This window comes from Macaca mulatta, chromosome 11 (assembly GCF_049350105.2).
Source record: "Macaca mulatta isolate MMU2019108-1 chromosome 11, T2T-MMU8v2.0, whole genome shotgun sequence".
NCBI classification, from domain to species: domain Eukaryota; kingdom Metazoa; phylum Chordata; class Mammalia; order Primates; family Cercopithecidae; genus Macaca; species Macaca mulatta.
The window spans coordinates 69,801,358-69,817,158 of NC_133416.1; the positions used below are offsets into that span (position 1 = coordinate 69,801,358).

The 15,801-nt window shown below is 37.0% G+C and overlaps 1 protein-coding gene across 2 annotated transcripts in view; it reads left to right on the plus strand.

The window, feature by feature from the left end:
• The window catches only part of MON2 (MON2 homolog, regulator of endosome-to-Golgi trafficking), a 128,541-nt gene that overhangs the window by 47,706 nt on the left and 65,034 nt on the right, over positions 1–15,801 (plus strand). For both annotated transcript variants that reach the window (XM_015152194.3, XM_015152196.3), the window contains exons 9-11: positions 10,353–10,477; positions 10,921–11,057; positions 11,787–11,940. In XM_015152194.3, coding sequence (XP_015007680.2) covers positions 10,353–10,477; positions 10,921–11,057; positions 11,787–11,940 — 416 coding nt within the window. The remainder of the gene's footprint in view (positions 1–10,352; positions 10,478–10,920; positions 11,058–11,786; positions 11,941–15,801) is intronic.

The following is a 15,801-nucleotide window of genomic DNA, read 5'->3' on the forward strand; positions in this document are numbered from 1 at the left end:
TAGACATAAGAAGAGAGCTTTTGCAGGCAAACTCCCCTTTTTAAAACCATTAGATCTCATGAGATTTATTCACTATCATGATAACAGCATAAGAAAGATCTGTCCCCATGATTCAGTTACCTCCCACTGGGTCCTTCCCAGAACATGTGGGAATTAAAGATGAGATTTGGTTAGGGGCACAGCCCCAAACTATATCAAGAGTGAAAAGGCAACACTTGGGAGAAAAGATTCACAAATCACATATCTGAAAAGCGATTAATATCCAAAATATATAAAGAACTACAACTCAACAGCAACAAAAAACTAATGTTAAAAAATGCGCACAGGACATGAATAGATATTTCTCCAAAGAAGATATACCGATGTCCGAACAGCATATTGAAAGATGCTCAACATCTCCAATCGTTAGAGAAATGCAGAGCAAAACTATAATGAGGTATCACCTTATGCCTATATGAGTGGTCACTGTTAAAAACAAAACAGAACACCAGAAAATAACAAGTGTTGACAAGGATGTGGAGAAAATTGGAACCCTTGTGCACTGTTGGTGGGAATATAAAATGGTGCAGCCTCAATGGAAAGCAGTATGGAGGTCCCTCAAAAAACTGAAAATAGAATTATATGACCCAGCAATACTACTTATGCATATAAGTTCAAAAGAATTGAAAGTGTGATTTCAAAGAAATGTTTGTACACCCATGTTCACTGTCACATTTTTGTAATAGCCAAGAGGTGAAAGCAGTTCCAGTGTTCATTATCAGATGAACAAATCAAGAAAATACAGTGTATACATATGTTGGAATATCATTCAGCCTTAAAGAAGGAAATCCTATTACTGGAACTTTGAGGACATTATGCTGAGTGAAATAAGTGAGTCAAGAGGACAAATTACTGTATAACCCTGAACAGTCAAATTCATAGAGAACATGGAATGGTTGTTGCCAAGGACCAAGAGGACAAAGTGATAAGGAGTTAGTGTTGAGTGGGTATAGTATTTCAGTTTTGCAAGATAAAAAAGTTCTAGAGGCCAGGTGCGGTGGTGCATGCCTGTAATCCCGGCACTTTGTGAGGCCAAGGTGGGTGGATCACCTGAGCTCAGGAGTTTGAGATCACCCTGGCCAACATGGTGAAACCCTGTCTCTACTAAAAATACAAAAAATTTAGCTGGGTGTGGTGGTGCACACCTGTAATTCCAACTACTTGATAGGCTGAGGCAGGAGAATTGCTTGAACCTGGGAGGCAGAGGTTGTAGTGAGTTGAGATCACACCATTGCACTCCAGCCTGGGTGACAAGAGCAAGACTCCATCTCAGAAAAAAAAAAGTTCTAGAGAGTTTTTTACACAACAATGTGAAACAGTTGATACTACTCAACTGTACACGTAAATATTGTTGGGGTTTTATATTGTATGGTTTGACCACAATTAAATATTTTTTAATATTGAAAAGATACCTGCACTCCCATGTTTATTGCAGCACTATTCTTGATTGTCGAGATTTAGTAGCAACCAAAGTATCTATCGACGGATGAATGGATAGAGAAAAGTTAGTACATATAGGCAATGGAGTACTGTTCAACCATAAAAAAAAATGAGATCCTGTCATTTGCAACAATATGAATGGAACTGCAGGACATTATGTTAAGTGAAGTTAGCCAGGCACAGAAAGACAAACTTCACATGTTCCCACTCGTTTGTAAGAGCTGAAAGTTAAAACACTTGAACTCACAGAGACAGAGAATAGAATGATGGTTACCAGTAGCTGGGAAGGGTGGTAGAGATGGGGAGCAGGGGGAAAGTAGGGATGGGTTAATGGGTACAAAAATATAGGTAGATAGAATGAATAAGATCTAGTATTTGGTAGCACAACAGGGTGAGTAGTCAACAATAATGTACATTTAAAAATAACTAAAAGGCCAGGCATGGTGGCTCACGCTTGTAGTCCCAGCACTTTGGGAAGCCAAGGCGGCCAGATCACCTGAGGTTGGGAGTTCAAGACCAGCCTGGCCAACATGGAGAAACCCCGTTTCTCCTAAAACTACAAAATTAGCCAGGCATGGTGGTACATGCCTGTAATCCCAGCTAATCAGGAGGCTGAAGCAGGAGAATCGCTTGAACCCAGGAGGCGGAGGTTGTGGTGAGCCAAGATTGTGCCACTGCACTCCAGCCTGGGCAACAAGAGCAAAACTCCATCTCTAAATAAATAAATAAGTATAATTGGAATGTTTTAGCACAAAGAAATGATAAATGCTGAGGTGATGTGTAGCCCATTTCCTCTGACGTGATGATTACGCATTATATGCCTGTATCAGAATGTTTCATGTACTCTATAAATGTTACATACCTACTATATACTCATAAAAATTTTAAAAAATATTTTTAAGTAAACAAAATAGTGGAAATGAAAATAATTACAATATAGTAGTATCAGTCACCATGGAAAGTCAATAGGATAGGAGGGAGTTTTAAAAAGGAGAAGAAATTTAAGGGCCAGTGTAGTTTCCATAGTTGCTGTTAAATCAGATGGCCAGGTCATATGGTGGTCCAAGTGTTCAGAAAGTTTTTATTCTTGTCACTAGGCCAACTAAATACCACATCCTCACTTGTTCCCTAAATATTAGCAGGGCTGTCTTAGAAGGGCTCCTCCTTCTTTCTTTAGAATGTTACTTAACTACATTAAGTTAAGACTATAGGAAGAGAAAACAGTTCCCCTTTTCCTTTTCATATCCACTAGTCAGTCCTGGAGAAACAAGTATTCGGTTCTCCTCAGTAATGCAGCCTAGTTACATCTTCATAGTAACAAATGCAGAATTCACATTTTGTTTCTGTTGCTAACCAGGACCTCCCAACTTATTTATCATCATCTTTTTTTTTTTTTTTTGATGCTATGGGTTGAATTATATCCCCCAAAATTAATATATTGAAGCCCCAGTCCCCAACATGACAGTATTTGGATATGTGGCCTTTGGGAGATAATTAGGCTTAGATGAAGACATGAGGGCGGGACCCTCATGATTGGATTAGTTCCCTCATAGAAGGACACCAGAGCATGCTTGCTCTCTCACTTTCTTGCCTTCCACCATGTGAAGACAAAGGAAGAAAGCACCCATTTGCAAGCTCAGAACAGGGCCCTCAGCAGAACCTGACCACGCTAACACCTCCATCTCTTATTTCCAGCCTCTAGAATTGTGACAACCAAATTTCTGTCATTTAAGCCACCCAGTCTCTGGTTATCTTGTTATAACAGACTAAAGATACTTGGGCCAAGCTGAGATTCTTGGTTTCTCTCTATCAATTCTGTTATTTAACAATTTGTCTAATAACCTTTTCAGAGATATAGCTATCTTAATTCCTGAGTAATTTCCATTTTGGATAAAATTTTTTTATTGAGTTCTTTTCTGGACACTGTACAGAGTAATTGTCTTAGTTCAGGCTGCTATATAAAATATGTCAGAAACTGTGTAGCTTAAATCTCAAAGTTCTGGAGCCTCAGAAATCTAAGATCAAGCTGCTAGCATATCTGGTGTCTGGTAAGGGTGCACTTCCTGGTTTGCAGATGTCTGTCTTCTCATTTTATTCTTATATGGTGGAAAGTAGAGAGAGGAAGAAGCCTCTCAAGTATCTTCTTATAAGGGCACATCCCATTCATGAGGGTTTCAGCCTTATGACCTAATTTCCTCCCAAAGACTCCACCTTCAAATATCATCCCACTGGCGAATAGGCTTCAATACATAAATTTTGGGAGTATATAAACATTTAGACCATAGCATTGCTTTGCATACATTAATTCATTTTAACTTTACTACAGCCGTATGAAGCAGGCATTCATATTTGTGTTTTACAGCTGAGAAAATGAGGACCAGGAAGCTTATATAATTTGCCTGAGATGATGCAGTTTATAAGCTGCAAAACTGGGGTGTTCACTAATTTTTTAGGCTCCATAACACACACTTTTAACCCCACTGCACTTTACTATTTCACTGTTTTCTTAGTTCTCGCTCTCTTTTTTTTTTTCTTTCTCCAAGGCTGACAGTGCCAAATCTCTTGTATTGCTTCTATACCATTCGTATTTTGACCTACGTCCCTTTAATTGGCGTTTGGCGGGGGTGTAGGGGGACAACGTGGGACAGATGACAGCACAGCCAGCAACAGAAAAAAATTGAAAGTTACTGTCTAAAGGAAGAGGAAGGCCTGTTTTCCTGCTTTACTTGTGAATTGTGGGTGATGATCAACTGGTAAAACATTGGTTCCCAATAGGGAGCTCTAGGACTGTGTTTGCAAAGTTGAGATTTTCAGATATATATAAGAAAGTAATTCCTCAGTATTGTAATTGGCTACATTGGGACATGTTAGCTTAGCAAAATTTAGACATTCTACATTTTCTTTAAGGGCAAAAGTTAGAGGTCTGGTAGTTGTGGGGTAAGCTATATATGGTTGATGTGCGATGCCTCTCTCTTATTTCTCTGTATTTTCTCTATTTAAACCTGGAAATGGTACATCTCCTAGAAGACATACTAGAGGAATAATTCTTATACTTTTTAGTCTCAAGACTGCTTTATACTCTTATTAATTTTTTTTTTTTGCAAGAGGAAGTGGTCATTTAATAAATAACCATGTGGAAGAGGGTGTGCTACCATTCAGAACACCCCGACGGGTCACAGAATGTTCCAGAGCAGAAAGGCGCTGGGGATGCCCTGGCTGTCTGCCATCTCTGGCAGCACACCACTGTTCCAATCATTCAGCCCATTGTGTCCCTACTGGTCGCTGAAGTCGCCTCAGCTGAATGATACTGGGGGTGGGTGGTGGAAGGAGAATGCTGGGAGGGAGTGACACTTGGCGATCCAAGACAGAGGTATCAGCACCCAAAATAAATCATGTTGAATGCCCTATGAAAACAGTGACCCCCTTTATATTCTTAAAAAATATTTAGGAGCTTTTGTGTATGTGAGTTATTTCTATCATTATTTACTTTATTAAGAATTAAAGCTGAAATGATACTAAACCTATTGCATGTTAACATAAATTATTTTATGAAAAATAATTATGTCTTAAAAAATTATTTTTCATTTTCTAAATGTAAATGTCTTGAATGTCTGGCTTAATAGGAGACAGCTGGATTCTCATATCTTTTGTCTTCATTCTGTTGTGATGTTTTTTGGGTTGGCACATAACGATGAAAATCTGGCTTCATAAAGACATGTAGTTGAAAGGCAGAATTATATTAATGGCTTTTTTAGGTAATAATGGTGGACGTTCTTCTTTGATACTGTATCAAATGGAACCAATGACGCTTTCTTTGTTTTGTTTTTTTTTTGAGACAGTCTTGCTCTGTCGCCCAGGCTGGAATGCAGTGTCGCCATCTCGGCTCACTGCAAGCTCCGCCTCCCGGGTTCATGCCATTCTCCTGCCTCAGCCTCCCGAGTAGCTGGGACTACAGGCGCCCACCACTACGCCCGGCTAATGTTTTGTATTTTTAGTAGAGACAAGGGTTCCCCATGTTAGCCAGGATGATCTCGATCTCCTGACCTTGTGATGCGCCCATCTCTGCCTCCCAAAGTGTTGGGATTACAGCATGAGCCACCGCACCCTGCCGGCACTTTCTTACAGGTCTAGGATCTGAAACTCTTTTTTTTTTTTGAGACGGAGTCTCGCTGTGTTGCCCAGGCTGGAGTGCAGTGTTGCAATCGCGGCTCACTGTAAGCTGTGCCTCCTGGGTTCACGCCATTATCCTGCCTCAGCCTCCCAAGTAGCTGGGACTACAGGTGCCTGCCACCACGCCTGGCTAATTTTTTGTATTTTTAGTAGAGACGGAGTTTCACTACGTTAGCCAGGATGGTCTCGATCTCCTGACCTTGTGATCTGCCTGTCTCGGCCTCCTGAAGTGCTGGGATTACATAGGCATGAGCCACGGCTCCTGGCCTCTGAAACATTTTTATACTGTGTTACAGTAACATTCATTTCATTGGTCTTACACTTCAAATGGATCTTTTAGTCATGCATGATTTTGTAATATCATGTATTTTAGTTGTGTAGATATTCCAAATGTTATCACTTCCTGCAGTATCAAATATTACATTTGTTAGTATCACCACCATTTATCAGAAGAGTCTTAGGTTATAGGGTAGATGCAAGTTTTTTTAAATTCTAATTTTTGTTTGAAAGCTCAAATTTTATTATTGACAACACTGTCACTTGTTTACCCTAAAGTGACAGGCGTACTTTGTTTATTTTTGAAAAACTGTTTGTACAGTATACACAAATGTAAATAATCATGTTTACCATTTGCTTTTTCAGTTAAAATGTTATTCCACAGAGTAAAAAGACTAGTTCAGTTCACAGCTATGCTTTTCTTCCAACAATGATGATACTTTGATACACAGCAAAAATGCTTCATGTGTACTTCCTGTTTTGTCGCACAGAACGTTAAAAAGACATGTGCTTGTCCAGGCGCAGTGGCTCACGCCTAAAATCGCAGCACTTTGGGAGGCTGAGGCAGGTGAATCACCTGAGGTCAGAGTTCGAAACCAGCCTGACCAACCAGTGAAACCCCATCTCTACTAAAAAATACAAAAAATTAGCCAGGGATGGTGGCAGGCGCCTGTAATCCCAGCTACGTGGGAGACTGAGGCAGGAGAATCGCTTGAACCTGGGAGGCGGAATTTGTAGTGAACTGAGATCGTGCCATTGCACTCCAGCCTAGGCGACAAGAGCGAGACTACATCTCAAAAAAAAAAAGACACATACTTATGGGTCAGATTTAACAAAATCAGTATGTGTTTTATTTTTATTTTAGTTTTGTTTATTATGGCTCTTTTAAAAAAAAATATTTTTTTTTTTACGATGGAATTTCGCTCTCATTGCCCAGGATGGAGTGCAGTGGCGCGATCTTGGCATGATCTCGGCTCACTGCAACCTCTGCCTCCCAGGTTCAAACGATTCTCCAGCCTCAGCCTCCCAAGTAGCTGGGATTACAGGTGCCTGCCACGATGCCCAGCTAATTTTGAAAATATTTTTGGTAGAGATGGGGTTTCACCATGTTGGCAAGGCTAGTTTTGAACTCCTGACCTCAAGTGATCCACCCGCCTCAGCCTCCCAAAGTGGAAGGATTACAGGCATGAGCCACCTCGCCCAGCCCGTTTATTATGGTTCTTAAGTAAAACCATTTTTTTTTTTTTTAAATCATGTGTGGCAGTGAAGAATCCAATGACACTAGTACAGTTTGGGGTTACTGCCTTGATTTCTTCTAAGGCACCAGCCATTTGGCCCACTGTTGCTTTTGTACCATCAGTACAAATGTCAGTGTATTGAAAATGACAAATAATATATTATTATGAAAATAAGTTTGAAATTGCAGACCACCTGAAATGGCCTCAGGGACTCCTAAGGGGCCCAGGGACCACACTTTGGGAATGACTACCCTGCAGAATTTTGTGCTTCCCAGTATTCACCAGGTTATCCTACTCTATCAGGTAGTTCAAGGGTGAAGATAATTAATCTTCAAAGGTTCTGTTAATATATCTAGAGTGACTAGAGGAAATTAGAATATCTCACTCATTAGGTATATTAGAATTTATCACTCATTAGAATTTAGAAATTAGAATTTCTCACTCATTAGGTATATTAATAGCTGCTATACTATATTCTTTTCCCTTTCTGCATCCAAGATAGGTGCTTTTCTGCTCTCTGAATCACTTAGGATGTGTGCCCAGATATCTTTCCTTAAACAAGTACCCGTAAGGAATTTATGAAACTTAATTATAAGAGGCTGGGTGTGGTGGCTCATGCCTGTAATTCCATCACTTTGGGAGGCCAAGGCAGGTGGATCACTTGAGGTCAGGAGTTCGAGACCATCCTGGCCAACATGGCGAAACTCCACCATCTCTACTAAAAATACAAAAATTAGCTGGGCACGGTGGCTTGTAATCCCACCTTCTCAGGAGGCTAAGGCACGAGAATCACTTGAACCCAGGAGGTGGAGGTTGTAGTGAGCCAAGATTGAGCCACTGTACCCCAGCCTGGGCAACAGAGTGAAACTCTGTCTCAAAAAAAAAAAAAAAAGGCTCACACATCTCTTTTCTGCCCTTGACTTACTGTTTTTAGAAAGGAATGAATGAGGCTAAATTGTCTTGTCCAAATGAATTTTCTACTTCTTCACAGACAGTTCTCTGACAATAGATCTCGTCACTACCAAATCCATTAGCTCCAAGGTTGTTAACTCTGACAAGCTCCTGACAAATAGACTCCTGCATGAATGTGCTGCCAGATTTTCTTCATTGTCTCCCAAGTCAACACTTATATACAGGATTCTTTAATAGATATATATGTGATACTGAGATTAGAATGTTTACCTCAGTAACTTTGATTCATCTTAAGCCATCAGATGTCTCTTGATATTTAGATAATAATCTAGTACTAAAGTACTGCAGGAGTTCAAAAACATTCATCACCCTTCATGTTAGTATAGTGGAGTTTATGACGTATCTGGGTCACAAAAATTGAATTTACACCATAAATGCTAATCTTAATACCTGTTTCCTTATGAGTGCAGCCACTTGGTGGAAAGACTTAACAGATTCATAGTAGGTTTTCTCCATTGAGGCCCTTGTTCAGTGTTCAGTGCTCTCAACACTAGTTCTCTGCTCAAACTTTCACACTTGACAAGAAGAAACAAAAGAAGAACAAGGTTCCAGACTTCAGGAGAGAGGCTTTTTTACCCAAATCACAAGATTGTAGTGGTTCCAGTATAAACTGATAAATGATTGGTTTGTGTTATAGTCGTTGTGTCGTAGAGAAAAAATGATATACTTTTCAAGGCAAGTTTTATAATGTTATTCCTTTGACTGTAATGTACTTGATGTTTATGAGATCCTTTGTATTCTTGCCTCAGAGCTTAGCTGATGAACCTTAAATTCGTTCACACACACTTATGCCACTTATGCCACTTGTAAAGCTGATATCGCACTTGTTGAAGGACTTGTTAGTATTTAAACCCTCCAGTAGATAGAGCTGTTGTCCAGCGAATCACTAACATGGGTCTTTCTTTTTCAGTTCTTTCTCTAAAGAGGTGTCATTTTGTTTAGAAAAAATAATGCCCTCTTCATTTGCATGGCACTTTATCATGTTTAGGGAATGTTTTTCTTCTTACATTTTTCTCATTTGATTTCCCAGAAAGATGTAGATATTTTCATCCTTTATTTATAAGAAAGGCAACCATGCTTGTCTTCATGCACAAGGTTGCTGGATAAAGAAGTTGAGCCACCTGACTCCTGATCTGGTTCTTTTAAACTAAGCTTTATCATGTTTAGGACAATGCCAAGCCTCTGCATACACTTCCCCAGTCATTAGCAGTCTAAGTGATAATGTTTTTAGTTATTCCTCCTACTGTGTCATTATGATTATGATTATGTCCTTATTTTAAGCATCCAGTTAAAGATACTGAAAGGCATTAGAAAATACTAGCAGCTAAGACTTTGCACTGAAAGGCTGAAGGCTACTATATTTCTCCAAATTTGTTGTCTCACTCATTTTGAGATACCCCAGCTAAAACATCCAATAACTTGCTGCACCTACTAGCAAGAATCATATGGCCTAATAATCACCACGTCAGCTTAATTTTTACCTCGAGAGGTCCTGCTGTGTTGTCAATTAGTAAGTAACAAAAACAATCCATTTACCTTTGAGTAAACTGGTTAGCTTTTGTTCATTCATTCAGTTACCAGACATGTAATGAATAATGCCTTGGGTGTGCCTCAAGCATTATTTATTTATAATGAGCTTGCTGAGAAATGGTCTATATTAGCAACAACAGTAATGATAATTAATACTTAATTAGCAGTACAGGCCCTGTTCTAAGAGTTATATACTTTACATCTGTCAACAACTGCTATAGGTTCCTCCTTATTTTTCTACTACAAAATTTATACTAAGCACCCTTCGGCTTGCCTCGTTGTTTCTTTAGTAGCAAAAGAAAGTATGGAAAAACTGCTTTGAAGAATAGAACATGCATCCTGTCAGCAGTTTGTGTGGTACATGCTATCTGGCAGTTTTTAGAAATGGAGATGGCATGATGGTATTCTCTGCTTTCTAAAGAGCAAGGACAAAGGATTAACCGTATTAGCAGATTACTGATGTTTTCAGGGATATATTTAGAGAAACACTGTGATTATTTTTACCGTTAACCTTTCCATGTATAACTACATTTCCTTTCTCTGCTTCTCCACTCCCCATTAAGAGTTTGATTTCTAATCTAAAAGATTTTATTGGTTTGTCCATAGCACTAAGTTAAGAATAAGAACACAGGCTATAATTCTTCTCTTTGATTCAAATAAATAGTATTAAAAATCATATATTTTTAGGTAACTGAATGTGAGATATTTCTGTCACTTCTGGTGAAATTTCTGGATGCAGATAAACCACAGTGGCTACGAGCTGTTGCAGTGGAATCAATACACAGATTCTGTGTGCAACCTCAACTATTAAGGTAAAACCTTAGCAATAGTTTGTTAAATAGATAGGTTAATGTTTATTAACCTGTAAAGTAACCTATAATAGGTTAATAAACTAGTCAGAAGACTTTTGGTATTTATTCCCAATATTAGTGATTTCTAAACAAAGAAAATAGGATATTGTATCTATAAGGAGGGATAGGGTGTGTAGATGTGGAAAAGAGCTGTGAGGTAAACACATGGTGAGTGATAGACATCAGTCTGAATTTACTGATTTACTATAGCCAAAATAATTTTTTTTAGAACTGTGACTTCTTTCTGAACCTTTGTCCTAAATTAGTAAAATCATTCAGGTGTAATGAAGAATTTTTGAGTATAGCTTGGTAACTCTTCCAGTAATATCACTTGCTATAAAAAGGTTTAAAATTTTTAATAGATTCAAATGTTTTTCCCAAAAACATTTTAAATTATTTTACAGGTCATTTTGTCAGTCCTATGATATGAAACAGCATTCTACCAAGGTTTTTCGTGATATTGTAAATGCACTGGGATCTTTTATACAGTCCTTGTTTCTTGTCCCCCCTACTGGAAATCCTGCTACAAGCAACCAAGCTGGTAAAAACATATTCATAATTTTCTTTCTTATATTCTGCCATAAGTTACAGTATTGACCATTCTGAGAGGATATTATGAAATTCTGTGACTAGAGAAATGTGGGTTACCTAAATATGTTGGTAGTAAAGAATTGCACCTAAAGAATAATCTGATCTCACTGAAGCAGTTGTGTTTTTTTTCCAAAATAGATTTTCTTCTCTGACATACTTTCAGTTTCTCTGATCACATAAGAACAAAAGTTTAGATGCTAATCTTCGTTTTAAAAGAATCTATTTGATGACTCCCTTTGAAGAGTCTAGATGGTTACCGCCTCAGGAAGACTTAGTCCCTCTCTTAAAGGAGTTAACATGGTTGGAGTTTGTTTGGGAATCTATATGGTTTATTGTTTCCCTTTACCTTCCTTCTCTTCCACTTTGTACTGAGTGATGGTTTTGTATACTTTATTGCCACTTCTGATAAAAAGTGGTTTAATTAAAGATATGCTAAACATTTATCAGTATTTTTACTTCCAATAGTAGCTTTTATTTTAGAAAGGGAAATGGTATTTTAGGGAAATAGGAAGACTCTCTGATAGACAAAATAGCACTGATAAATTTCATTTATTTCTGCAGTACCCATTCTGATAGTACAGGACATTTTTTTAAAGATTGGCCAGGTATTTGAATATTACTGATTTGTAGTCAAGTAGTAAAGTAATATCTTTCCTTTTTTTTCCTTCTTCTCTAACAGGAAACAATAATTTAGGTGGCTCAGTCTCAGCACCCGCTAACTCAGGAATGGTGGGGATTGGTGGAGGTGTTACTTTGCTGCCAGCATTTGAATATAGGGGAACCTGGATACCTATTCTGACAATCACAGTTCAAGGCAGTGCTAAAGCCACCTAGTAAGTAGTAGTAGCATTATTTTATAAAGAATTATATTGTTGGGAGTGATATTTAACCTAAAATGCTTCTCTCTGTATTATATTTTAAATTTTAGATCCAGTATTTCTAATGTATTTTAGAGCTCATTTTCTTTTGTCATAGTATGAAAATTGTATCTAGGACTGGATTTTATCTGTTTTCTTTATTAGTTTGTAGACTAACAGCATTACAAAATAAAATATGATTTCTTTACATATGGACCTATTAGCTTTCCTATACAGCTTTTTGGTTTAAGTATATTAATTAGTTTCAGACCACTTGGGCTTAGGTCGTCTAGTATTAGCTGAGTTACTTTCAGCAAATTAATCTTTTTTTTCTTTTCTTTTTTTACCTCATTTCTCTCATCTATACAATGGAAGTAGTGATATATCTAATTTTCAGAATTCTATATGTAAGAAAAGTTATTTTAAGTGCTTATCTAATCATATTCTTAGGGTTTAACACATGGAAATTTTAGTTTTTAATTAATTAAAAGTGTTTAATGGATTCCATATCTGTTATTTTTAAATTGTTTGTCATTAGCCATTTCAGTTTAACAAATGCATACTCAATAATGTATTACTGATTTTTTCTTAAGTCTTAATGAAATACAGAAATAAGGCAATCAATACTACATGGATTTAACATTGCTACAGTTACTATGAGGCAGTTATAGATGTATTTTAGTAATTGATATGTATAATTAAAACTATCCTTGGCTGGGTACGGTGACTCAAGCCTGTAATCCCAGCACTTTGGGAGGCCAATGTGGGCAGAACATTGAGGTCAGGAGTTTGAGACCAGCCTGGCCAACGTGGTGAAACCCCACCTCTACTAAAAATACAATACAAAAATGAGCTGCTTCGTGGTGTGCGCCTGTAATCCCAGCTACTTGGGAAGCTGAGACACCAGAATCGCTCGAACCTAGGAGGCAGAGGTTGCAGTGAGCCGAGATCATGCCACTGCACTCCAGCCTGGGTGACAGCGCGAGACTATGTCTAAAAATAAAATAAAACTATCCTTATGACATAAATCAAGACTTAATGCGATACAGACTCAGGAGGCTGAGGCAGGAGAATCACTTTAGTTCAGGAGTTGGAGTATAGCCTGGGTAACCGCGAAACCCCATCTCTTAAAAAAAATAGAAATGAAACAGAATCTTTGACTAGTTAAAATCATCACTTTCTCTGGTATGTCAGTCTGTACTGTATCATCCTAGGTATATTTTACCTTGCAGCTTTATTTTGCCTAAAATTATAAAAGAATAGAGTCATAGAAGACTGAAATATTTTAATTAAAAGTCATTGTTATTTTTGGTCATTTATATTAAAACTACTTAGTATTTTATAGGCTTTGCCTTGTACAAAAGGTAATGACTCAAGTTGTAAAAGAATCAGATATCTAGCGCTAAAGGAGACATTAATTATCTAGTTCACTGTCTCACCTCATTTTGTAATCTGAACAAACACCAACACAGAAGAAAATTTTTGCTTCATAGAGCTTACACTTCAGTGAGTGAGACGGTAAATAAATAAATACACGAGTAAATATATAATATAACCTTGGGGTAGTGGTTAACTTGAAGATAAAGCAAGTTAAGAGGATAGAGAATGACCAAGGAGAAGATGGGGACAGAAAGGGTCTCCCTGAGGAGATAATACTGAGCAGACACAGAAAGGGAGGGAGTGAAAATGTGTGCTTGAGGAAGAAAAACAATAGCAACAAGCCACAAAATAATAAATACTTGTCTGGGTTGTAGAACTTCTTTTGAAAATTTATTAGTAAAAGCCTACAAACAAATTGTTTATTAATACTGGATTTTAATTCTGCTACTAAATACTGTGATTTTGAGTATAGCACCTGATTTCACTTGACATTAATTTTCTCATCTTTAAGACAAGATTAGGACTGAATCTCTAAAGGAACATATGCGTATATATTTTTTTAGTACTGTACATACTGAAATTGCTTGATTCTGAAATAATAAATGGCCAGAAAATATTGGGTGTTCTTTTGTACATGGGTTAGTGTGTTCACATTGGAGCTTAACCGTTGAATTGGCATCTTTTATTCATTCATTGTGAGGTTCAATATAAAATGATTTCACTATTTTCTTTGAAGGCATATGTATAAATCTTGATTGTGCATTCTGTTCTTTTATTGACTGCTTGAGTATAATTTGAAAACTTAAGTGATAGATAGAAGTAGTTTTGACATAAGTATTCGTGGCATATTCTTTTATATGTATTACACTACAGATCCCTTCAAAGTTGGACTTGTGACAGTTTTTGCAATTTGAGCTTAAGTTTAAAATGTTTAAACAGATAAATTACATTTTATCTCAAAGTGGAATTTATGCAGTAATTCTAATAAAGTAGCACTGAAAAAGTGAGGTAAGAAAGTACGTGTTTTCTTTTAGGTTTATGGTATAAATAAAAAGTATAAATTACCTTTTCTCTTAACTGTTCTAGTGTTTAAAGTCTGTGCCATAGAATTGGAGAATTGGAGTTTCCGATGTTTTGGATTATTTTGTGTTTTAGATACATTTTCCCAATAGATCACATATTCTTTGAGAATAGGAATTTGTCTAACGAGATTCTTAACACTGATTTATTTAGGATGTGGCTCTCAAAGACTAATTGGTCTGGGAAAGATTAAAGCCGTAAGCTCTATCTCCTCATTTGAGCTTAAGTTTCTTTCTTTTTTTTTTTTTTTTTTTAACTTTCCTTTTACGTTTGGGGGTACATGTGAAGGTTTGTTAAATAGGTAAATGTGTCATGGGGATTTGTTGTATGTATTGTTTCATCACCCAGATGTTAACCCCAGTACCCGACAGTTACCTTTTTTGCTCTTTCTCTTCCCACCCGCCCCCCTCAAGTAGACCTCAGTGTCTGGTATTTCCTTCTTTGTGTTCATAAATTCTTATCATTTAGCCCCATTTATAAGTGTGAACGTGCAGTATTTGGTTTTCTGTTCCTGCATTAGTTTGCTAATAGCCTCCAACTCTAGAGCTTAAATTTCGTGATCAATAATGTAAATATATTTCTAATGATTACATAAATTTTTAAAAGCTCAAGAGTTGATGCCTTAATGGTAGGCTTTAGTGTCAATCAGATGAGTTTAAAAACTACTGATTAATAACTGTCATATTAGTCCTCAGTTTTATTATCTGTGTCTCTTAGGGTTTTTGTGAGGAGTTAAATGAGATAGTACATATTTAAAAAGTAGAGTCCCAGGCTAAGAGTGTTTGCTCAATGAATGATCACTGTATATAGATGTTCTTATTATGTTTTTTTTAAATTTAGCATTTCTTTATTAATTACCTACCTTGATGATTCAGAAACTTTAAGATATTGAGGTAGGACATTTTCTTAGCTTTTTTATTGTAATCTTTAGTAATTTCAATTTTACTTTCGAGATAATTCATATGCCATGAAATTCACCCTTTTACAGTGTACAATTCATGTTTCATTATGTTACAAAGTTGTACAACCGTTACCACTACCTAATTCCAGAAAGTTTTCATCACCCCTAAAAGAAACCTCATACCCATTAGCAGTCATTTCCCAATCCCCCTTCTTCTAGCCCCTTAGCAACCACTAATCTGCTTTCTGCATCTATTGATTTGCCAATTCTGGATATTTCATATAAATGGAATCACACAAATGTTCTTTTGTTTTTTTTTCAATAGATACGTAATAAATGTACATATTTTCAGGGTAAATGTGATATTTTGATACATTTATATAATGTGTAGTGATCAAATCAGGGTAATTTTGTTATCACCCCTAACATTTATCTTTATGGTGGGAACATTTGAATTCTTGTGTTCCAGCTATTTT